Below are 25,976 nucleotides of genomic sequence, written 5' to 3' on the forward strand. Positions count from 1 at the left end.
ACAAAGTGGAATATCTTGGCACTGAGCTCCGGTGAGTTCAGACAGTGCTGAGTAATACAACATGGAAGCAGTGTTGCTGTTATTGATCTGTGAGATTCATTAAGTGCCAACATACACCTCTCCCCTTTTCTTCTTTTAATAGAAAGCAATGTGTCAACCTGGTGCTCTCGGCAAGGAATGACCCAGAGGTGTGTTTCACAAATAACAGCGTGCCTTTTGAGGGCCAGCCAGCCCCGCATAATTCCCATCTAAGCATTCCCTAATCTCTATTGAACTGTCCTTGGGCCATTACATTTGTTTGGAATGAAATAGTAATGATTTCCAAAGACAGCACTTTGAGCACATCTACTCTAAACAGACAGCTGAAGCTTACTCTGTCAGAGATGGGTCAGACCAAGGCTATGTTTAAAACAATCTACCCATAATTGCTCTGGAAAACATGCAGTCAATTTGCAGGATCGGTGGAGAAAAGCAGCTCGAAGACATTTTCCTCATGCTTCAGTGTGTCAGAATGAACAGAGTGGAAATATAAAAAGTAAAATGCACTTTATTTTGAACTATTATTATAACATGAGAACTCTCAGTTGAATTTGTATGTAATAACATCAACACATTCTAGTTGTGACTTTTATGAGTAATATAATATTAAGACTCATAATGTCTAACACAAGTACCGCTGCAACAAAGGTCCTACATTACTAAAGTGTGAAAAAGGATGATGCACCCTAGTTAATTACTCAGGCAATGATAGATAGATAGATAGATAGATAGATAGATAGATAGATAGATAGATAGATAGATAGATAGATAGATAGATAGATAGATAGATAGATAGATAGATAGATAGATAGATAGATAGATACTTTAATAGATGTATTGCAGGTGATTTACTAAGAGTAACTTTTCAAATAACTACACAAGTAGGAATGTGAAAATAAATAAATAAATAAATTAAGTTGAATTAAGCCAGTCGTTTAGAAGAAATCTGTATGGCTAGGTAAGCAGTATACCTAGATTATTTTTGGTCTTGTTCATTTACAAAGAGCTTCCTGACATACACACACACACATATATATATATATATATATATATATATATATATATATATATATATATATAGTTTCAATGTTGGAACATGTTGTTCCTGCTGTTTTCAAGTCATCCTAGATGACTGATGACTTCTCTTTTAACTTCCTTATCATTAGCCCAAAACCTGGTAGTAAAATTTAGTTTGGTGCATCTTATAAAACCAATTGTAATAAAAAGAATGGTAAAAAATATTAATCGTTTGCTATGGCTTTGTAGTTCCCCCCATTCCGGTTTTGTTCAGTAATTTAGTCCATAAAAAACTTGGACAAAGATAAAAGCTTTCTTTTTATGGTTACTTTTGGGATAGGGCCAAATTGTGATGCTAGACTGGGTCAGAGCATCTCCAAAACTGCAGCTCGTGTGGGGTGTTCCCGGTCTGCAGTGGTCAGTATCTATCAAAAGTGGTCCAAGGAAGGAACAGTGGTAAACCGGCAACAGGGTCATTTGCGGCCAAGGCTCATTGATGCACGTGGGGAGCGATCCAACAGACGAGCTTTTGTAGCTCACATTGCTGAAGAAGTTAATGCGGGTTCTAATCGAAGGGTGTCAGAATACACAGTGCATCGCAGTTACAGGGCTGTTTTGGCAGCAAAAGGGGGACCAACACAATATTAGGAAGTTGGTCATAATGTTATGCTTTATTGGTGTATACATATACAGGAGTACAGTACAACGAAATTCTTTTCACTTAAGGGCCTTGCTCAAGGGCCCAACAATGGTCGCACGGCAGAGCTGGGATTTAAATTCTAAACCTTTTGATAGATAGCCCAAGCTCTACCCACTGGGCTACCACTGTCCCATATAACATATACCAAGTAACTAAATAAAAAGTGGAAGAATATTTGTTTCCCATTCATTGTATCTCTTCAGACCGAAAGCAGGGAAAACCTGTCATGAATAATCAGTGAATTAAAGTATCCAAATTATGGCCGCTCAGGTGGCGCAACGGTAAAAACACACGCTGGAACCAGAGCTGGGATCTCGAATACATCGTATCGAATCTCAGCTCTGCCTACCGTCTAAGGCTGAGCGGCCACATTAACAACGACTGACCTGTTGTTCAGATTTGGGCGGGACTAAGCCGGATGGGGCCTCTCTCCCATGACTGGTGCAATTACGACCTCTGCTGGGTGTGTCTCTCCATACACAACGCTGAGCTGCACTGCACTCGTCAAAGCGCAGGTGATAAGATGCATACGGCATGCTGTCCACGTGTCGGAGGGGGCGTGGGTTAGCTTCATTCTCCTCAATCAGAGCAGGGATTGGCATTGGTGGAGAGGAAGCATGACACAATCGGGCAACTGGATGCACTAAAAGGGAGAAAAAGGGGAGAAAATGCATAAACAAAATATATATATAAAAAAAAAAATCATAAAAAAAAGGATCCAAATTATAAAAATAATTTAAAAGTCCCAGATTTCCACATTGGTCAAAGATAAAAATAAAAATAAAAATCACATTAACATCTACAAAATCATTTAGACTAAACCCCTGGTTCAGGAGTACCACAGTAAACACAGTAAGTACCACAGTAGTGTCTCAAGTGTTTCCATCAAGGATGCAGTTAATTTAGCATATTACTACTGCTCCACCCATCTCAGATTAAAGCAATGCTTGTCAATTCTGTGCATCCTCGCTTTGGGGGGGAGCAGCATAGGACTTTGAAATATTGCTACTTTATGAGGAGAGTGCTGTAGCACAAAGATAAAGTTGTTGAGTAATGCATTGCCAAAAAAGTGACTTCTCAGTGCCACTGCACAATGCTGTCCCGGAATGAAAATGGACTGGAAGTCACGATAAATAATTCCATGCATTGAGCAAGGCTGCCCACAGCTCTTTATCAAGCTAATGTGATCTACTGAGGGGGCAGTTTGTCTTGCGCTGTCATGTGCTTGGAGCATGCAAACCTCTCCAGGCACTCCTTTTACATCCAAAGCAGAAGAAATGTTCCTCGACTGTTCTGGTCTCTTAATAATATAGATGTGAATTCGATGTGATTTTGAGAAGTAGGGCCAGACGATTTGTGCTCCATTAGCTGACAGATGTCTGTGAAAAATCTGAGGCCTGGAAGCACAGCCCTGGCGAACATGGCCTGGCTTTGGGAGGATGTATGCGCAGATAAAAGGAGCCCTTGATTACCAGCTCGCTAGAGAAATGGGATGTGGTTGGGTGTGTGACATGACTCGAGTGGCCTACTTTAATCCCAGCCTTTATTCCTTCATCTCCCACAAGACTCAGAGGCATTACAGGAGATCAATGCAGACCAACCATGCATTATGGAAGCCTAGGTGCACTGGGTTTTCTCCTTGAAATTGCTGCTAAGTGAAAACCTAAGAACCACAAGCAGAAATAATATGGACATTTAGTCAGGTACTGCGCATAATTAATAACTCACACTTGCATTAAGCGGACTGACAGAATAATAATTCGCTCTTATGATGCCCTATGTTTTCCATGATTATCTTTTGCCTTTTTTAATGATGTCTTGCCAGTTTCATAAGACTGAACTCGAAATTTATTATCACTTATGTCTGGTATAATGAGGTTAATTTCCAGACTTCCAAATTAGCCTTGTCCACCCTGACCTACAGTAAATCTGCTGCATTATTAAGGAGGGAATATGACAACTAATTTCCCCTATACTTCATCTTTCGACTCTTTGGTTCCTAATGTAATTTCTAATGTGCTCGTCCTGAAATGTGCATTGACCATTAACTCTTTAACAAAGCGGACTAGCAAATGGATTAAAATACATATTGTATGACACAATATTAAACACACGATCCATATTTGCTGCTGTAACAGTCTTCATTTTATTAGTAAGCTTTTTAATCTAGGGTGGGCCATTTATATGGATACACCTAAATAAAATGGGAATGGTTGGTGATATTAACTTCCTGAATAAAGTTACGTTAAAACCAAGCACACCATTGTTTTTCTTGTGAAATTCTCAATAAGTTTGATGTGTCACATGACCCTCTTCCCATTGAAAAAACTAAAGTTGGATCCAAAATGGCCGACTTCAAAATGGCCGCCATGGTCACCACCCATCTTGAAAAGTTTCCCCCCTCCCATATACTAATGTGCCACAAACAGGAAGTTAATATCACCAACCATTCCCATTTTATTTAGGTGTATCCAAATAAATGGCCCACCCTGTATATTAAAACAAGACTGTATGAATTCACTTGCATTTAACCACAAGAGCGTTACTGAATGTTCTTTTTTTATTTTTGCATTTTTCCTCCCAATCTAGTTTCCTCCAGTTACCTAATTGCATTACACCTCCTCTCTACTGATGCTGACCTCCACCCCTGACCGAGGAGAGCCGTGACTAACACACATGTGCTTCTTTTCACCTGGATGAGGTGAATTCATATGGGGCTTAGACTTGCACACTGAGAGTCACGGACTGATCCCCATTATTCCCCGTCTCGTGCCGGCACCATCAATCAGCCAGCAGAGGTCGTAACTGCATCAGTTATGAGGAATCTCCTCCAGTACCCTCCCTATGAACAAGCCAATTATTGTTTGTGTAGCAGAGCTGAGATTCAAACTCACATATTTTATCGCTGCATTGCCTGAGCACTGAGGTATTTGATAAGGCCTGGCTTAAAGTCTGCAACACACTGCTCCCCAAGGCTGTTGGATTGGGTTGAGGTTGGGACAAGGCATGTAAAAAAACACAAAACTTGACACAACATTTCTTAATAGTCATAGGGTCATAAATCATTTTTCCTCCTCCACCAAACTTTACAGTTCACACTGTTTATTGTGTCTGCTACTGCTAGGTGGTAAGCATGAAGTTGAAAATATACTTTATAATTTTTTTTCACTGAATATTTTTGCACTTGGTGGTTCTGTTTTGTTGTGAGGTTGCTTGGCCTATAATTTTTAAGAAATGCAAGCACCCAGGCGTTGCCACCGGTCGGCTGGGCGTCATCTAGCGGGCATAATTGGCAGTGCCTGCAGTAGACACTGATTGGCTACTGTTTCTGCTAGGGCAGGATGACCGGATAATGTAGGTGGGAATCTTTAAATGCTGTGTAAGGACCCTGACTGGCAGATAGAAAGGCACCTGTGCAGAATACATGGGTGCAAAAGGGTTCTGCTAAGGACTGTGCGCGGGTCGGAGGAGGCGTGAGCAGCAATATACCCACCTCGACTGCAATCGGGGATCCCCCAAAGCGGAAGACAAACTGACTACGCTAAATTGGGAGAAAATGCATAAATAAATAGAAAATAAAAAGAAATGCTGTTGCCCTTAGATGCTTCCACTTACACAAACAATACTGATGGTTAACCATGGTAAAGTAGCACCCTAGTAGGGCAAACAATTAACGCGCTGATGTCCTATGACAGGGTTTTTAGTTTGACCTGTAGTTCAGGGTACGTTCATTGCCAATCGCCTAGTGTTTCTATCTGGTTCTGGTTCTAAACACAATACAACCCTAATTACAATAAAATAGTTGCTGAAATAATAATTACGTATTAGCAACAAGTGTGTCTTAAATAAACAAACTCACCAAACTTACAAGGGGATTTTAAACACCTTTGGGCAAGCACATGTGTAAAGTAAATTTTTGTCCCAGTTGAAAGGTTATTTTTGGTATGCTAATGAGTGCTGGTGCAGACAGACTAAAAGCCAACTGCACCGCTTCCAAAAGTCCACATTAAAATTCAGCAAGTGGGATGCTACCCATTTGCCTTTTGTTTTTTCATCAGTTTGCCATAAATAGCGACTTGTTCTTTTCCCATACTGCATATAAACCATTCAAAGTAGTAATTAATCGCTCTGCTGTGGCCAATTCCAACCGCTGCCGTGGATAAAAGATTCCTTCACCCAGTCTGTGTGCTGAATGTAATGTAATGGATCCCAATGCAATAGAAAGATTCCTGTTACACCAGCAAGGAAAGGTAATGAATAATTACTTGATTTTTTTTTTCAAGGTGACATTTAAAAATGATTCTCAGTTGGAGAGGGCACACACAGGCAGTCAATAAAAAAGGTAGGCTATGGGAATGGGTAAAATTTGTCTGACTCTTTTCTGTCCTTCATAACTCAACACTAAGAGCTGGAGACAGATAGATGGTTTCATACGGCATTGTATCTTTAATCTCACCTAGCTTGCATGTCTTTGGACTGTGGAAGGAAACTGCAAAAACATGCAAACGCCACACAGAAAGAACCTGTACCGGTCCATCTTGACATAAAACTCAGAACCTTCTTGCCGTGAGGTAACACTGCTACCCACCAAGCCAGTGTGCAACCCTATGGTGGCGGTAGCTCCATTCTATTATTAGGAAGACTAAAAAGAAACCACTTTTAATTTTAATTTCTTGTGATAACTGTGAACTGTTTGATAAAAGAAGATACTACTTGATTTTTTCATCAACCTTTACATCCTTATGAATGTAATCAGTAAATAATGTCATGCAAAGAATCTATTCTCTGCTATCAAGGTAAAAAGCCATTCTTACATTTAAAAATACTCCACATGCATAAAGCTTATGGATTAACAATGTAAATGAAAGAATAAATCATTATTTGAAATGTACTTTATTTGCATTTATCTTTAGTACCGGCTTTATGCTGATCAGGGTCACAGTGAGTCACCAGGAAACACCGGGCTAAAATCAAGAATACACTCTAAATATATCCCAATCCATTGCAGCATTTATACATTTACTTATATCTAGGGACAATACAGAATAGGACGACTATACCCTAAGAAGTGGGTGCACACCCTGGAGAAACCCACATAACATGGGGAGAACATGCTAAACGCATTTGTTCAGCTCTGATGTTGACAGTGTAAAAGATTTTATTATTGTTGGTAACTACAGACATAAAACTCATCATATTTAAGCACCCATTTACATCAATGCAAATTCATTAAATACTGTATTTTAAATGATGACAATGTACAGTCAGAAGAGAATAAGAGCAGTTTAAACCCCATGGATCTTTGAGTAATCTTTAGTTTATCCTCCAGTTTATTTATTTAATAACTAATTGTATATTGCATTTAAGTAGGTGTTGCTGAAACACTAAACTCAAATCTGAACTTAATAATTAAGTCCGCATACTTTTGACCGTATAGTGTATACAGACTATATGGGCCATTCCACCAAATTCAAACCCCAGGACATTATATGTATAAATGTATAATTTATAAATAATTAACATTAAAATGCATTTTTCCTGCACATTGATTTATTTGCAAAGTTCATAAAAACCCCTCTCTATTCTCTAACACTACACTTTACAATGAAATATAATGAGTAAAATCTTTCAGAAATGCTTTTTTCCTCACATTGTTTGGTGACTCCATATCCCATCTATGTTTTTATTTTCCATAAGACCACCTTCCTAATATTGTGTTGGTCCCCCTTTGCCGCCAAAACAGCCCTGACCCGTCGAGGCATGGACTCCTGATGCTGTGCTGTGGTATCTGGCACCAAGATATTAGCAGCAGATCCTTTAACTCCTTAAGTTGCGAGGTGGGGCCTCCATGGATCGGACTTGTTTGTCCAGCACATCCCACAGATGCTCAATTGGATTGAGATCTGGGGAATTTGGAAGCCTAATCAAACACCTCAAACTCGTTGTTGTGCTCCTCAAACCATTCCTGAACCATTTTTGTTTTGTGGCAGGGTGCATTATCCTGCTGGAAGAGGCCACCGCCATCAGGGAATACTGTTTCCATGAAAGGGTGTACATGGTCTGCAACAATGCTTAGGTAGATGGTACGTGTCAAAGTAGCATCCACATGGATGGACCCAAGGTTTCCCAGCCTCCGCCAGCTTGCCTTCTTTCCATAGTGAATCCTGGTGCAATGTGTTCCCCAGGTAAACAACGCACCTGCCTTGGACCACTTCTGATATGCTGACCACTGCAGACCGAGAGCACCCCACAAGAACTGCAGTTTTGAAGATGTTCTGACCCAGTTGTCTAGCCATCACAATTTGGCCCTTGTCAAACTTGCTCAAATCCTTACGCTTGTCAATTTTTCCTGCTTCTAACGCATCAACTTTGAGGGTAAAATGTTCACTTGCTGCCTAATACTGTATATCCCACCCACTAACAGGGGCCGTGATGAGGAGATAATCAGTGTTAGTTGCCTGATATTGACCAACACACATTCTGAGTAGTGAATTATGTGTATTACTAGATTCAGTGTTGAACAAAGATAAAAAATGAAGTTTAATTTTATTGAGTTACTATACGCAAAGGGCACCCATTCGGTAAAATGGCTTATATGCTGTAAATATTATATTTTGCAGTAGTGTAAACCCCAAAAGCAAACATTATCAATCCCTTATTTTAAGAGGAGTATATATGAATGTTAATTCAGTTGCAGAGATGAATAGGCCATTTAAAAAGCAAGCATGTGGAAGCTAGTGTGACTGCACACTGGAGGTCAGTCAACTGTAGCTAATTTACATTGGCATTGAGAACAATTAAAAGCTCATGTTCAAAGCAAAAGTTATAAATGTACTGTAGGTTTACATCAATTTTACAGTAGGTCTCTAATCGAATTAATTATGCTTTAGTATGTTCACTAAGATTCAGACACCTGAAATGTCATTTAGCATCAAATAAATTTAGTTAATTTTTTAAATCAGTACAGAATGTGTGTGTGTGTGTAAGTGTGTGTGAGAGAAAGAGAGTCAACCCTATAAACCATCTGTAGGCTTTCTGTGGTTCTTCTTCTGTTTGTGATGTCTTTTTTTCTGTAGATCTGTTTACTGAGGGGCAGAATATTTTGGCTGGCCTGATTCCCATTGATGAGGTACACCTGCATGGCAGGAATAAATGTCTGGCCTATTCTACAGTTTATTTATTTATTTATTTATTTTTAGTTTTACTTGCTTTAGTTTGCTTGTTATTTCTTTCTTCCTGTCCCATGGTGCCTTTCTCACTTTTTAACGAAAAGAAAATTATATTATTTGTGTATACATCATGCTATCTCTTTTTTTTGTTGCAGGCTTATTTTGGCCTGTAACAAATATGGGTTAATTTGTGATCTGAAGCCAGAACCCTAAAACCTAAAGGAAATCCGTAAACCTAATTATTTGATTTTTATTATGTATTAGCTTGCTAATTTACACTGATCAGCCATAACGTTAAAATCACCTCCTTGTTTCTACACTCACTGTCCATTTCATCAGCTCCACTTACCATATAGAAGCACTTTGTAGTTCTAAAATTACTGACTGTAGTCCATCTGTTTCTCTATATACCGTTTTAACCTGCTTTCACCCTGTTCTTCAATGGCCAGGACCCCCACAGGACCACTACAGAGCAGGTATTAAATGGCATTATATGGGTGGTGGATCATTCTCAGCACTGCAGTGACACTGACATGGTGGTGGTGTGTTAGTGTGTGTTCTGCTGGTTTGAGTGGATAAGACACAGCAATAGTGATTAAGTTTTTAAACACCTCACTGTCACTGCTGGACTGAGAATAGTGCACCAACCAAAAATATCCAGCCAACAGTGCCCCATGGGTCATGTCCTGTGACCACTGATGAAGGTCTAGAAGATGACCAACTTATATGGCAGCAAAAGATGAGCGATCATCTCTGGGTGGACCAACTAGGTAGGCGTGTCTAATAGAGTGGACAGTGAGTGGACACAGTATTTAAAAACTCCAGCAGCGCTGCTGTGTCTGATCCACTCATACCAGCACAACACACACTAACACACCACCACCATGTCAGTGTCACAGCAGTGCTGAGAATGATCCACCACCCAAGTAATACCTGCTCTGTGGTGGTCCTGTGGGGGTCCTGACCATTGAAAGGGTGAAAGAAGGTTAAAAAGGTATGTAGAGAAATAGATGAACTACAGTCAGTAATTGTAGAACTACAAAGTGCTTCTATATGGTAAATGGAGCTGATAATATGAACAGTGAGTGTAGAAACAAGTGGTGGTTTTAATGTTATGGCTGATCAGTGTATATCCTGGTATTTTAGGGAGAGTGTGTTTTAAAGATATGGGGTTTCTTTGTTTCTCTTTTAAGCTTACTTCAGCATAAAAAGTGTGTTTTTTATGGCACACCCTCAAATGCGCTCAAATTTCTCATACTTAATGTGAAAAATTCTAAACAGATATAAAACTTTCCAAAAAGCGAGAGTTACAATTCACTGCCAAGTCAGCAAAACTTTTTTATTGAAGCGCCAACTGTTATAGCATGATTTTATTTGACCATGTTACGTTTCTCTCTATTTGTAGTTTTTATATTGCACTTGCTCTGCAGGAGTGCTTTTGTGTATGTTATGAAAGCACTTAGGGTGACAGCTCTCCGGGCTCATCTGTGCCTACCTGCTTTTTTCATAATGTATGGATGGGTACTAGGTGCAATTCAATCAATTTCTTGGGTGGAGAAGAAGACAAGATGAAAAGAGATGCATTGATTGGCTTTGGTAGAAAGCAGGGACTTCAATTGCTCAACCGACAATGAAAGGTTAATAACGGTGACGTGGTTCATCAGCCAAAATAAGTAGATCAATAAAACACACACATGAGAAAGCTAAATTGTTTGCTGTTCTTCTTGACTGACTGATTGCAGTAATGGTTTTGGTCAAATTAGTCACCAAAAAAGCTATTTTTCCCTTATTTAAAGCAAAGATGTTAAAAGAAAGAAAAAAAGTAATAAAATCAGGAAGAGTTTAACATGTGATTTCTTTCATTATGATCCAATCTAACATTGCTTCATTAGATTTATATACAGCGTGAGTGAAAATGATGTTAACACTTGAGTGGAGGAAACCATGTATTCACAAAACATTCTTCATATGTGTAAGACGATTTACAGGACAGTCTCAACCTGTTTACCATCATGTTCAACACACAAAAACCAGTGAGCAACAGTACCATTTAAAGCCCGGACACACATTTTGCGGGGTATAGATCCATTAGTGTTAACATAATTTTGACTCACCCGGTATTTTGTAAATTAGCTTTCCTGTTAAATTTATGCTATGTACAAAATTTACATTTATGTTATGTACAAAAGATCATACTTGTTTTATGGTCTATTCGTACATGTTGGTTGCTATTAAACGAGAGTGTCATTACACCCAGTTTACTGAGTCATTTCTCATCCAAGACAGTAACGTCCACCTCAGTGTCAAATCTCCTCGTCTATTGATTGTTTAACAAGCTTTTACCCCCAGTCTGTATGACTGATTGGCAAGCAAATGTAAACAGTGACTCCAATACTAAACAATAGCTAATATGTGCTATTAAATACACTGATGTATATATAACTACAAATACAAGATGCTATAGCTATTAAAGTAGACTATAGCAAACTAGCCAGTGAAATAAATGCTTAATATACATACGTATACTATACTTATATATTTATATATACTTATACATTATATAAGTACTTAATATACTGTATATTATATTAGAATTTAATAAAATAAGAATAAGAATTAAAGTGTAAATAAATCACAGGCTATTTTACTATTTTCTTTCACATTAAAACTAATTGTTTTATGGTTTAAAAACACCTGTTTAGGGTTACTTTACATGTTACTAGCTCAGATCTGTGTAGCAAAAAATTCAGCCCAATGGCAGTTTTCATCTACAGACTCACCCATGTACGGCTGCCAATTTATTTCCGGCCGTCATAAATGTAATTTTCCATTTTTCACCACTGCTGGAAAGACAATAAGGATTTCTAGAAAGACGGCAATGGTAAATCTAATTAGATAACTTAATATGACTGTGGAAGGATTTTAAAAAGGTTGACTGGGTAGCAGACTTGGCACAGTCCAAAACATTCATTTGCATCTCCTTCTGTCACTGACACACTTCAGACAGTGACAGTGTCTGAAACTGCACGTATACACATAGCATGTTTATTATTATTAATAAAAAGATTAAGTGTAATACTAGTTTATCCTACAAATATTTTGGACACTTTTGAATGAACCAGACTAAGAATCTACTGTAAAATAAAGTAGAATAACATAGAACGCCTTTATTTGTCATATATACATATACAGGTGTACAGTACAACAAAATTCTCGTTTTGGAAGCTGGGGTCAGAGAACAGGGCCAGCCTTTGTATGGCGCCCCTGGAGCCGAGAGAGTTAAGGGCCTTGCAGTCAGGCGCACAACAGTGGTTGCATGGCAGAGCTGGGATTAAACTCTCAATCTTTTGATTGATAACCCAAAGCTCTACCCACTAGGCTACCACTGTCTCATATATAAATACTGTATGTAATATGTAAAATATGATGTATTTTTATTATAAGCTTCAGGTGTTTAAATAATATTAGTTTACTATGGATCTGTTGTTATGAATATATAAAAAGATGTAATAGTATTTGAATGTCATTAAGGGTCACTTTACTGTTGTCTGTGTATCCAACATGCATGAATCATAAACTTCAACAGGTAGTATAATTGACTGTTATTGAGTCCTAGATACAGAACAGTACTAAACGTCACTTCTTTGATCTTGAGGCATGTTTTATACTCTATCCATACTGGATTTGCTAACGGGTGAACATACTATCTGAATATACTGTATGGTGTCTAATTGCTGTAAGCAGTTTTTGTTTTCCTACTTCGTCCCTCCAATTTTTCTTCCTCAACCACTTGCTTTGAAACCAGCCCATTAAATTAGCGGCGAGCGTGGTAACATCTGTGACAAGCCCAAAGGCATCACTCGGGCTTGATTTATGACTTCGAGGTTCAAATCATAAAGCAGCAGCTGAACACAAGCACCGCACTTGCCATTGATTTCCCTCCTCCAATTTACACCACATTGGTAAATCATAGGCATCCATGCACTGTAAACTGACTTTGTCTGCCACCTCTCCGCCCACCCCAATGAATCACATTATCGTAACGGCAGCAGTGGTACAGGCCTGTTTGTTTTAACCTGAGGTGGTGAAGGATTTCCACTCATGATTGATGTGTCATTCTGTTTGGGGTGATAACAGTTGATTGTGGTGTCAAACAGAAAGACGCAGGGTAATGCATAAAAACACTAGCTGCAAGTGCACTTCTCAGGGCCGTGAACTTTAGAATTAAAAAGCTGAAACTTGTGTAATGGTCCCTATGGTTTTCATTAACTCTCCCAAAATTACAAGGTGCAACAAAAAATGCTGACATTTGATTTGCATTTTAAAAGTGGTAAATAAATCCACCTTATGCAACAAATCACTGAAAAGTGTGGCCTGCTACTAAATAACCAGTGTCTTTTTTACAGCAATAACACCATTTTATTTAGCTGAATTTTTAAATGATTCATCCATCCATCCATTATATCCATCCATTCATCCACTATATCCATCCATTCATTCACCCACCCATCCATACATCCATCCATCATATCCATCCATTCACCCATCCATCCATCCGTCCATCCATTATATCATCCATCCATACATCCATCCATTCATTCACCCACCCATCCATCCATCCATTATATCCATCCATCCATTATATCCATCTGTTCATTCACCCACCCATCCATACATCCATCCATTATTTCCGTTCATCCATCCATTATATCATCCATCCATTATATCCATCCATCCATCCATTATATCCATCCAATATATCCTTCCATCCATCCATTATATCATCCATCATAGCCATCCAATATATCCTTCCATCCATTCATCTATCCATCCATATATCTATCTAATCCATCCATGTATCCATATAACCACACAACCATCCAATCCATCCATCCATATAACCGCACAACCACCCACCCATCCATCTAATCCATCCACCCACCCACCCATCCATCTATCTAATCCATCCATCTATCTAATCCATCCATCTATCTAATCCATCCATCATTCCATCTATCTAATCCTTCCATCCATCCATCCATCCATCCATCTAATCCATCCATCCACCAACCCACTCACCCATCCATCCATCCATCTATCTCATCCATCCATCCATCTAATCCATCCATCCATCCACCCATCTATCTAATCCATCCATCCATCTAATCCATCCATCTATCTCATCCATCCATCCACCCATCTATCTAATCCATCCATCCATCTAATCCATCCATACACCCATCTATTCATCTATTTATTTAATCCATCCATCTATTTAATCCATCCATCCATCCATCTAAACATTCCATCCATCCATCCATCCATCCATCTATCTCATCCATCCATCCACCCATCTATCTAATCCATCCATCCATCTAATCCATCCATACACCCATCTATTCATCTATTTATTTAATCCATCCATCTATTTAATCCATCCATCCATCCATCTAAACATTCCATCCATCCAGGGCAGTCATAGCTCAGTGGTTAAGGTACTGGACTAGTAAACAGAAGGTTGCCGGTTGAAGCCCCGCCACCACCAAGTTGCCACTGTTGGGTCCCTGAGCAAGGCCCTTAACCCTCAATTGCTCATTGTGTTCAGCTCATTGTGTAATCCACTTTGGATAAAAACGTCTGCTAAATGCTGAAAATGTAAATGAAAATGTAAACCCATCCAATCTTTCTAATCTTTCCATCCATCCATCTATCCATCCATCCAGATACACTCCCGACAGGACACCTACTAATCACAGTGCATTAAAAACTTACCCATTTTCTTTGTAAGGCAGCCAATCCAACTACTGGCATGCTTTTGAGCACTGCAAGACCCAAAGGAAACTCACATAGACATGAAGAATACATGTCACACACAGTAACTAGTGGCAGGAATCAAATTAAGGTTCCTTGGACACTGAAGCTCTGTGACACCTACACTGCCTGGTGCACCACTTTGTCACCCAACTGTCAATCACTCAATCAAAGGTTGGCAATCTAGTAGCTTTTTTACATCCCTGAAAAGTTGTTGCTTAGGAGACAGCAGTGGTACAGCATAGCTTCAGAGTTGTGGAAACTGGGTTTGTTAGCAGACTCTGGGGAGGGTGGAAAGAAGAAAAGGAAGGAAGAAATGAAATGATCTATTCTGCAGCTTGTCTCCAGCCTCATTTGTGATCAAATTAAAGAGGAGAAATCATGGATCATCTACAAGTGAGTCTGCTTATCCACACTTGGGCTAATAAAATAAGTGTAAACTGCTGGTGAAGAAATCCTGAACCCTAATAATGATGTAAGTAGATAGCTAAAGCTTGTGACTTAATAAGACATTAACAATGATGCACATATAAAACAGTTTGAATTTATAATGCCTTTATGATCATGAATCAGCAAAAAGCAGAACAACAGAACACTAAAACAATTCGAACTAATAATACTCACACTGCTACTTTAAAAAAGGAATAACTATTCTTAAACCCAGTCTTAAATTATCATATGTGGCTTCTTTTTACCATGCTTTTCATTATCACATGGTGTGGCTTTTGTCTAGGAACATATTATTAACAAGACAAGTCTTGGCTTTAGTCCTGGAATGTCCTATTAACCTGCTTCAAATTGGGAGATTTTGTTCCAGCTAAACGTACAAACATGTTCACCACAACAGTTTACTGCACCATTCTGTGAAGGCTTTAAATGGGTAACATTTGACCTCAAAAGTGAAAGCGGCCAATTGTTCAGCTAGAGACTCAGAATTGCAGTAAATTACTCAGTACAGACCCAATTCTGAAAGCAATTCTGTTTCTGAGACAAACAACACCACCTTACTAATCCTAGATCAAGCCTTTAAGAAGCCTCCAGGCCACTAAATTGTCCCTTGAACATAAGGTATATGATATGGACAAAAGTATTGGACACCCATTCTAATGACTGAATTTATGTGTTTCAGCCACAACAACACATAAATACTAAATCAATATATCAATAGTTTGGGCATGGCTGCTCCCATGTGTGTAAAGCAAGGTCTATAAAGACATGAAGAAAAGCTTGTTTTAAAGAAATTCCAGTGGCCTGCACAGAGCCCTGACCTCAGATTCACTGAATGGCTTTGGAATTAATCAACTTACGCTTACTTGACCAACACTAGAGCCTAGCCATTCAAACCATACTTTTGACTCAATGGGCACAAATTTTCACAGACATCCATCCATACATCCATTCATCCATTCATCCATCCATCCATCCATCCATGGATGCTTGGGTTTCCTCTGGAAGCTCCGGTTCCTCCCACAGTAAAAAAAAACATGCAGTCAGGTCCGTCCAGGGTGTTACTGTGTGTCTTGCGCCCATTGAAAAGCTGGGATAGGCTTTTAGTGAGAGATTTCCAACAAGCTCATGGTCAAGTATCCAAATACTTTTGGCTCTATAGTGTATATTAGTAGGGCATAATTTATAGATCATTTAAATGTTGAGATATAGAAGAATTGACACAAATCAAGTTGGATATGATGCGTAAAATCAGCACTAGACCGAAGAAATAATGCAGCACTATCTCACTAAAATGCAGGACGTGCTCTGTTTTCAGCTTACAGTTGAATCTATTGACGTAATCATTTTAAAGAAGAGGAATGCAGTACAGCAAAGCTTTAATATTCAATAAGGCTTGTTGGGACTTGTTACCGAAACCAGGCTAAGAGCTGTGCGCACAGGAAAAAGCATTACCAGACTGATTTCTTTGTTGTTTTGTGTTGTTATATGTAACCATTAAACAGCTTGCTGCCATGCGCTGGGAAAGTCAATAGCAAGCTTATTCAAACTGTATCATGTATAACTCTTTATCATTTATACACTCCGTGGCCCTGACTTACTGGGATCTCAGATAAACTGCACTAATTTGCAGCATAAGCAGAGTAATAAATAGCTTGTCGTGGGTCATTTACTCCAGATAACTACACAAATAACAACATGCAAAGAAAGTGCAAAACAATAAGTAACTGAAGCCATTTTATTCAGCCAGTGTGGGTCGGTGCAAAGCATGAACACTGTATAATATAAATTATGGGGCATAAATACAGAGCAAAAATACAACCTAATTCGGGATGAGGGGGGGCAATATGAACAATACAAATATTTCCTTTTATTTCATTGCAGACAGTATATATTCAAGGCCTGCAACACATTCCAAAAAGTTGAGATGGGAGCAATTTAGGGCTAGTAATGAGGTTAAAAAAAATAATGATGTGATTTTAAACAGGTGATGTCAACAGGTTATTGTAACCAATCATGATTTGGTACAAAAGCAGTAAAAGATAGCAAAGATAGGCAGAGGATGGCAAAGATAGATGAAATGTTCCTCAAGGAATTATTGGAAGGGATTTGCATATTCCCCCCTCTACAATGCATAATATCATGCAATAATTCAAGAAATCTGCAGGGATTTCAGTGTATAAAGGGTAAGGGCACAAGCCTAAGCTGAACACCATCTCCGATCCCTCAGATGACACTGCATAAAGAACTGTCATTCAACAATAGCTGATATAACCACATGAGCAAGGGATTACATTGCAATATGGAGTTACATTCACAAATGGCACTTAAAACTATACTGTGCAAAAAAGAAGCCTTATGGTAACCATGTCCAGAAGTAGTATCAAGTTCTATGGGCTGTGAGGCATCTAAAATGGACCATCACACAGTGGAAATGTTGATTGTGGTTAGACAAATCAGTATTTTGAAAAAAAAAATACTGTATATACTATATACAATGCTACAGGAAACAGTGTTCCCATCCATTCTGACCGAAGATGGCAGTTTCCAACAGGATGGGGCTCCACCACACTACGGAGAAGGTGTTCATCAGTGGCTGGATATTCAATTCCCTGGTGATTGGATTGGCCGTCGTGGTCCTGTGGAATGGCCGCCCAGATCACCCGACCTCACACCACTCGACTTTTATCTCTGGGGTCATCTCAAACAAATTGTGTATGCTGAGAAAATCCACAACAAACACCACCTTCAGCACCGCATCATGGAGGCTTGTGACAGCATTTCTCCAGAGATTCTAATGCGGCTTCATAACGATTGGATCCAGCGCCTTCAGCTCTGTGTTCAGCACCAGGGACAACACATTGAACAAGTCAAATAGCTGTGCATCACAGGGAACGTTCCCGGTTGTTGTTGCAATTTTCTTTTGAACCACAAGAGATATTGCAAATCTGGCAATCAATTTCTGAGAAAATTCTGGTCTTCTTTGATATGCTACATGACCACCTTCCCATTGGAAAAACTTGCCCTTGATCCAATATGACGGCTTTCAAGATGGTGGCCATGTTACGGACATAGCCTAAAAGATAGGCCCCCTCACCCATTACTTGCTGGGGTATTCAGATATGTCATTTTCCCTTTCGTTCTGAAATAAAAGAGTGTTCTGCGACTTTTGACTCACCCTGTATATAAGAGACCCCTGTGCCTTCTAGCCTGCTTTACATTGCCAGACAGGTTTTATTTAAGTAATATACAACAAGTCTGTCAACAATCAAACAAAGCTAGTAAAATTAAACCAACTGTCAATTGGATTTGGATAACTTGTTAATTTAGCAGCTAGGTTTGGCAAGGAGGGATATTTTTTCTTTAATAAATGAAATCGTTGTGATGTCTGGGTTATATTTATCTAATATTAAATGTAGATTGACGATCTGAAACGTGACGTGCAAAATTGGGAAGGGGGCAAATATTGTTCCCAGCACTGTACATATCTACAAAGATTATGGGGCAACTAATTCAATGAATAACCTTTTGGGTTGAAACCAAACATGTATATTCCAGTTTTTTCCCAGTGTGAGAAATGATGGATTGACAATGCCTATCAGATTCTTGCATCACCTGTAGTGCAGACTTACTGTCATAACAGAAACAGAAAACCCAAGATAGGCTTGATCTTGTTCTGATGGGGAGTCATGCATGTGTACATTGCAAGTCCAAACAATACAAAATAAAATAAATAAATAATAACATCTATGACATATTGGGTCTGTCTGAAAACTTGTGAGCTGCCTTGCTGCCTACTGCCTACCTGGGCAGCTGCGTAAGTAAAGAGGATTCTAATGAGACATTAAACTTATAAGGCAGATTATTTAGATGCATTACAGTACTTCGACAGCAATTACGTCACCCAAGTTTTCACTTACTAAGCTAACACCGTTAGTCTCAGGCCATTGAAACCAATGGGCTGAGGTGACACAACCCACTAACATGGCAGCCAAAATCTCCTTCTGTATACCGAAAACGGTTAAATTGTCACATTTATATGGACTGTGCATCACCATTAGACTGTTAATTCTACAACCATTCTAGACACCATTTCGAATTCAGTGTGTTTAATCTTATATTTGGTCAAGCCAAGCTCAAGTCAAGGTCAGAACCAAGCTCTAACAGGGGAATATCAAGTGAGTGGAGAGAAACCGAAGGACGTGGCTTTCTGACCCTAAAGAATGTGTGGATGTTTAATTGCAGCACGTTTCAGAGTAGACTTTGAGCATTTTAGGTTGAAAAATGATCTTTTGACATTTGAAAGCATTTACTGTATTGATGCACTATGCTATGTTCAAACTAAAAAAAACATATATGACATTCCTTTTAATACCAGTGGTATTAAAATAGAGTTATCTCTATGTGATGATCTTAGCTATAACAACAGATTCTCTTCTGATAAGGCTTCTTACAAGACTGTGAGAATTTGTGCCCATTCAGTATAAAGAGCATTTGTAGAGCTGGGCACTGATGTTGGACAAGAAAGCCTCAATTGATGCTCCAGTTCATTCCAAAGCTGTTCAGTGGATCTGAAGTCAAGGCTCTGTGCAGGCCACTTGAGTTTCTCTAAATCAAGCTTTTCTTCATGTATTGAAAAACCATCACATTGCCTCCGCCGGCTTGCCTTCTTCCTATAGTGCATCCTGGTGCCATGTGATCCCTAGGTAAGCAACGCACAAGCACCTGGCCATCCACGTGATGTAAAAGAAAACGTGATTCATCAGACCAGGCAACCTTCTGCCATTGCTCCGTGGTCCAGTTCCGATGCTCACATGCCCATTGTTGGAGCTTTTGGCGGTGGACAGGGGTCAGTTTAGGGAAGACCATTTTCTGTTTCTTTGTGCCCCTGTGCACAAAGAAACAGAAAATGACCTTCCCCAAACTGTTGGTGCAATGTTTGAAGCATCGTTTTTATGTATTTGATTTATTACACCAGTTAGAAATTGTTGGAATTCTGACCTCATGTCCACCGCCGAAAGTGCCAACAATGGGCACATGAGCATCGGAACTGGACCGCGGAGCAATGAAAGAAGGTGGCCTGGTCTGATGAATCACGTTTTCTTTTACATCACGTGGATGACCGGGTGCGTGTGCATCGCTTACCTGGGAAACACATGGCACCAGGATGCACTATGGGAAGAGGGCAAGCCAGCAGAGGCAATGTGATGCTTTGTGCAATGTTCTGCTGGGAAACCTTGGGTCCTGCCATCCTACCTAAGCATTGTTGCAGACCATGTACACCCTTTCATGGAAATGGTATTCCCTGATGGCTGTGGCCTCTTTCAGCGTTATGATGCACCCTGCCACAAAGCAAAAATGGTTCAGGAATGGTTGAGGAGAACAACAACGAGTTTAAGGTGTTGACTTGGCCTCCAAATTCTCCAGATCTCAATCCATTTGAGTGGGATGCGCAGGACAAACAAATCAGATCTATGGAGGCCCCACCTCGCAACTTAGAGGAGTTAAAGGATCTGCTGCTAACATATTGGTACATACGTATACACACACATTATATATGTAGGCCAGAGCCCTCGCGTTAGCCGAGCATGCTACATGCGCTATGGAAGACCCAAAGGGTCAAAACACACTCACTTTGTGTAGAAACGTCCATCACAATACAACCACAGAAAAATCTGTTATAATAACTACGCCTTATCCCACCTAAAGCACCGCTGATCTACAATGTTTTCTGATGGAGAAATTTTAACCTACAATCTGACATATATATGAAGTCAAGGGTCTCTGCTGGATAGTATTACTGCCTAGTATGTGAGTGAATAAAACTCCCTTACAGTTTTCTCTTGTCCCAGCAGTTTTTAACATAAGTACATTTAGCATAAAATGCGTTTTCTATAACATTTACACAGATTTTTTTTAATGCGATTAATCTCGATTAACTATATAAAATTCTGAGATTAATCGCGATTAAAATTTTTAATCGTTTGGCAGCCCTAATATATATATGTGTGTGTGTGTGTGTGTGTGTATGTACACATTTATGTGTGTATACTTATATAAATGTCTTTAAAAGCGTCTTTGGTAAAGCTGCACAGTGTGCATTTTTTTTCCACCCCTCCATCATTCTTTCTATTACAGCAAAACACATGCAGAAAAATTAATGGGACATTCAGATATTTTTCTGTAGGCTGTTTTGAAGTAGAAGTCTCTAAGAGACAAATCACCAGCTGCCAGTTAAAAGAGAAAAGGCCCACCAGCTGGCAGAACTGCCTGCCTCCCTCCGTCTCTCCTCACTGTTTCTCCATATTCTCTTCTTTATAAGCATTAAAATTATGTGTACACAAGCACATCGTACAATTCTTCACAATAAACCAGTGCTTTTCCTCCTCTTAGCTTACATCAGATAGCAATCACTTACAGTCAGCTCCAGAATCGCAAGCCCACATTCATGGAAAATATTTGTGTTTAATTAACTCAGCCTCACACTCAAACATGAGAAAAGGCTTACTGCAAACTGAAGCTCCCTATGAAACCTTCTATTAACAGTTATTCTAGGAAAACTGATGAAAAGAATGATGAAAACAGTTTTAAAAATCAACAACCAACGCCTGCTAGTTTACATTTCCTCTGCTAGTGACATTATAGCTACAGCCTTCTATCAATAATACCCTGATTCAGTGGCGTAACTAGGAGCTCATGGGCCCCAATGCAAAAAAAAATTTGATGCCCCCTCAACAAATTTCATATATATATAGCAGATTACACAGATTCCCAAAATCCCTTGCTGTGCACTCACTGTATATTTATCATGTTTTCTGATATTTCATTGTCTTTTAGTTATTTTAATATTTTAATATTGTCATGTTTTTTTTCGTTATCGCCACACTTTACCGCTAGCATTAGCCACTTGCTATTGTAGAGGGTCAGCTCACCTAGCCGCTGCGAGTGCTGCTCGTCCGGGATGCTACGGGTCTTTTGCTGCGTGCGGTGGTGGAGTTGTGGGAATAAAGGTACATGATAAGATAGAGTTCACTTTAACTGTTTATTCAAGATCTCAATGAGTGATACAACACTTTAGACTGCCTAGCTCCAGCACCCGAACTTCAATGCTGGGGCCATACAGCGAGTCTCATATACAAAACGAACTAACTGCAGAATGTCCAAACGCACATGTATAAATTAGGTGCTGCATTCTGATTGGCTGAACTGAATGTCACTCACATATCGCCGCTACAATATTGTAATATAATAATAACGACTTTGAGTTCAGGGTTGAGTTTATGTCGTGGAGGGCCCCCCTCAGCCATGGGCCCCTGCCCTGATTGCTAGGGGGAAAATCATCTGCTGCTATAGTTCACCTTGTAGCTACTAAAGCCAAATTCAGTTAAAATAATATTTAATTCAGGAAATAATTAATTATTCACCATAGAAATTACCGATCTCAGGTTAAACGTAGCATACAGAATAAGAAGTAGCATTTCTGAGAAGCTCCAATGGACAGTCTATCCCAATTAGCCTAGAAACTGGCCGAAAACAATGGGCACTCTGGCAGAGGTTCAGCAGGCTGTATGCTCTAATACACCATAATTGTTTGCCAGCATCTTTTCAAGGGGACATTATGTTCTGAGTGTAATTACAAGCTGAAGGTCATTTACTTTCCTCTCCCGCTTTCAGTCAGCACACAGAACCCCACCCCAAAACGTCTAACTTTAGAAAGCAATGTACTCAATGTAGTCAAGGGTGACCGTTCAATAGCTTTGTTGTTGTTCTAATTTATAAAAAGACAAAAGCTGGATCAAAGGAAACCTCATCTCATATCAGCATCTTTGTCAGTTGGCCTAAAGTAGACATGGCAGGCATTATCAATGCTTTAAGATGTAATACAGTAGAATGAGAATCACAGTAAAGAAATCCCCTGAGTGTCTGAACCTCACACACCACATCAAAATGGTTTTATATACAGGTCCAGTTGCACAGTATTGCGCCATTCCATGTGTTTTCGCTCTGCCCATTCTCCCATGTCTCTATGTGTTATTCCTAGTTTATTTATTATATAGTATTTTTGTTATATGAAAATATTGCTTATTTATCCAAATTTTAGTTCTTAGCTCAGTGCTTTGTTTAGTCTGTATTGTAACCTTGTTTAGCACCCCATTTCATTAGATTTCTCAATAGAGCTTCAGAGGGCTGTTAAGTGACTGATTTTTTGAAGCACTCCCAGGCAAACTTGCTATATTTATGACAGCAGTATGACGTTTCTTATACAATGCCCTCTGAGGGTTCCAAGGTTGCATTTAACAGTGGTTCCCGGCCTTGTCTGGTCTTACAGGGACTGAGATTTCTCTGGACTCCCTGTATGTTTTCATAGTATTCACAGGATTCTCTACAACAGATGCTGAAAGACTTTTGCAATGCTGAATATTTTTGAGTGTACTGCAGGGATCACTGTCAAAATGTGATTATATTATGAAGTTGATCATTTAATCACAACCACTTGTCATTAATAACCAAACCTATCAACTAGTTTTGAAAATGGGATTTATATTTTAAAAGAATATATTATAAAATAATATATATACAGTGTATCACAAAAGTGAGTACACCCCTCACATTTCTGCAGATATTTAAGTATATCTTTTCATGGGACAACACTGACAAAATGACACTTTGACACAATGAAAAGTAGTCTGTGTGCAGCTTATATAACAGTGTAAATTTATTCTTCCCTCAAAATAACTCAATATACAGCCATTAATGTCTAAACCACCGGCAACAAAAGTGAGTACACCCCTTAGTGAAAGTTCCTGAAGTGTCAATATTTTGTGTGGCCACCATTATTCCCCAGAACTGCCTTAACTCTCCTGGGCATGGAGTTTACCAGAGCTTCACAGGTTGCCACTGGAATGCTTTTCCACTCCTCCATGACGACATCACGGAGCTGGCGGATATTCGAGACTTTGCGCTCCTCCACCTTCCGCTTGAGGATGCCCCAAAAATGTTCTATTGGGTTTAGGTCTGGAGACATGCTTGGCCAGTCCATCACCTTTACCCTCAGCCTCTTCAATAAAGCAGTGGTTGTCTTAGAGGTGTGTTTGGGGTCATTATCATGCTGGAACACTGCCCTGCGACCCAGTTTCCGGAGGGAGGGGATCATGCTCTGCTTCAGTATTTCACAGTACATATTGGAGTTCATGTGTCCCTCAATGAAATGTAACTCCCCAACACCTGCTGCACTCATGCAGCCCCAGACCATGGCATTCCCACCACCATGCTTGACTGTAGGCATGACACACTTATCTTTGTACTCCTCACCTGATTGCCGCCACACATGCTTGAGACCATCTGAACCAAACAAATTAATCTTGGTCTCATCAGACCATAGGACATGGTTCCAGTAATCCATGTCCTTTGTTGACATGTCTTCAGCAAACTGTTTGCGGGCTTTCTTGTGTAGAGACTTCAGAAGAGGCTTCCTTCTGGGGTGACAGCCATGCAGACCAATTTGATGTAGTGTGCGGCGTATGGTCTGAGCACTGACAGGCTGACCCCCCACCTTTTCAATCTCTGCAGCAATGCTGACAGCACTCCTGCGCCTATCTTTCAAACACAGCAGTTGGATGTGACGCTGAGCACGTGCACTCAGCTTCTTTGGACGACCAACGCGAGGTCTGTTCTGAGTGGACCCTGCTCTTTTAAAACGCTGGATGATCTTGGCCACTGTGCTGCAGCTCAGTTTCAGGGTGTTGGCAATCTTCTTGTAGCCTTGGCCATCTTCATGTAGCGCAACAATTCGTCTTTTAAGATCCTCAGAGAGTTCTTTGCCATGAGGTGCCATGTTGGAACTTTCAGTGACCAGTATGAGAGAGTGTGAGAGCTGTACTACTAAATTGAACACACCTGCTCCCTATGCACACCTGAGACCTAGTAACACTAACGAGTGACATGACATTTTGGAGGGAAAATGACAAGCAGTGCTCAATTTGGACATTTAGGGGTGTAGTCTCTTAGGGGTGTACTCACTTTTGTTGCCTGTGGTTTAGACATTAATGGCTGTATATTGAGTTATTTTGAGGGAAGAATAAATTTACACTGTTATATAAGCTGCACACAGACTACTTTTCATTGTGTCAAAGTGTCATTTTGTCAGTGTTGTCCCATGAAAAGATATACTTAAATATCTGCAGAAATGTGAGGGGTGTACTCACTTTTGTGATACACTGTATATACATATATATATATATATATATATACAGTGTATCACAAAAGTGAGTACACCCCTCACATTTCTGCAGATATTTAAGTATATCTTTTCATGGGACAACACTGACAAAATGACACTTTGACACAATGAAAAGTAGTCTGTGTGCAGCTTATATAACAGTGTAAATTTATTCTTCCCTCAAAATAACTCAATATACAGCCATTAATGTCTAAACCACCGGCAACAAAAGTGAGTACACCCCTAAGAGACTACACCCCTAAATGTCCAAATTGAGCACTGCTTGTCATTTTCCCTCCAAAACGTCATGTGATTTGTTAGTGTTACTAGGTCTCAGGTGTGCATAGGGGGCAGGTGTGTTCAATTTAGTAGTACAGCTCTCACACTCTCTCATACTGGTCACTGAAAGTTCCAACATGGCACCTCATGGCAAAGAACTCTCTGAGGATCTTAAAAGACGAATTGTTGCGCTACATGAAGATGGCCAAGGATACAAGAAGATTGCCAACACCCTGAAACTGAGCTGCAGCACAGTGGCCAAGATCATCCAGCGTTTTAAAAGAGCAGGGTCCAC

The 25,976-nt window shown here is 39.6% G+C and overlaps 1 protein-coding gene across 1 annotated transcript in view; it reads right to left on the reverse strand.

Annotated features, from left to right (window-relative positions):
* Positions 1-1,728: 1,728 nt before the first annotated feature.
* Positions 1,729-25,976, reverse strand: part of LOC134325082 (kelch-like protein 29) — a 279,536-nt gene continuing 255,288 nt past the window's right edge. Inside the window, exon 14 of the mRNA XM_063007116.1 lies at positions 1,729-2,399. Within this exon, the coding sequence (XP_062863186.1) occupies positions 2,336-2,399 (64 nt within the window). The 3' untranslated portion in view covers positions 1,729-2,335. The remainder of the gene's footprint in view (positions 2,400-25,976) is intronic.

Source organism: Trichomycterus rosablanca, chromosome 13, assembly GCF_030014385.1.
Source record: "Trichomycterus rosablanca isolate fTriRos1 chromosome 13, fTriRos1.hap1, whole genome shotgun sequence".
Taxonomy (NCBI): Eukaryota; Metazoa; Chordata; class Actinopteri; order Siluriformes; family Trichomycteridae; genus Trichomycterus; species Trichomycterus rosablanca.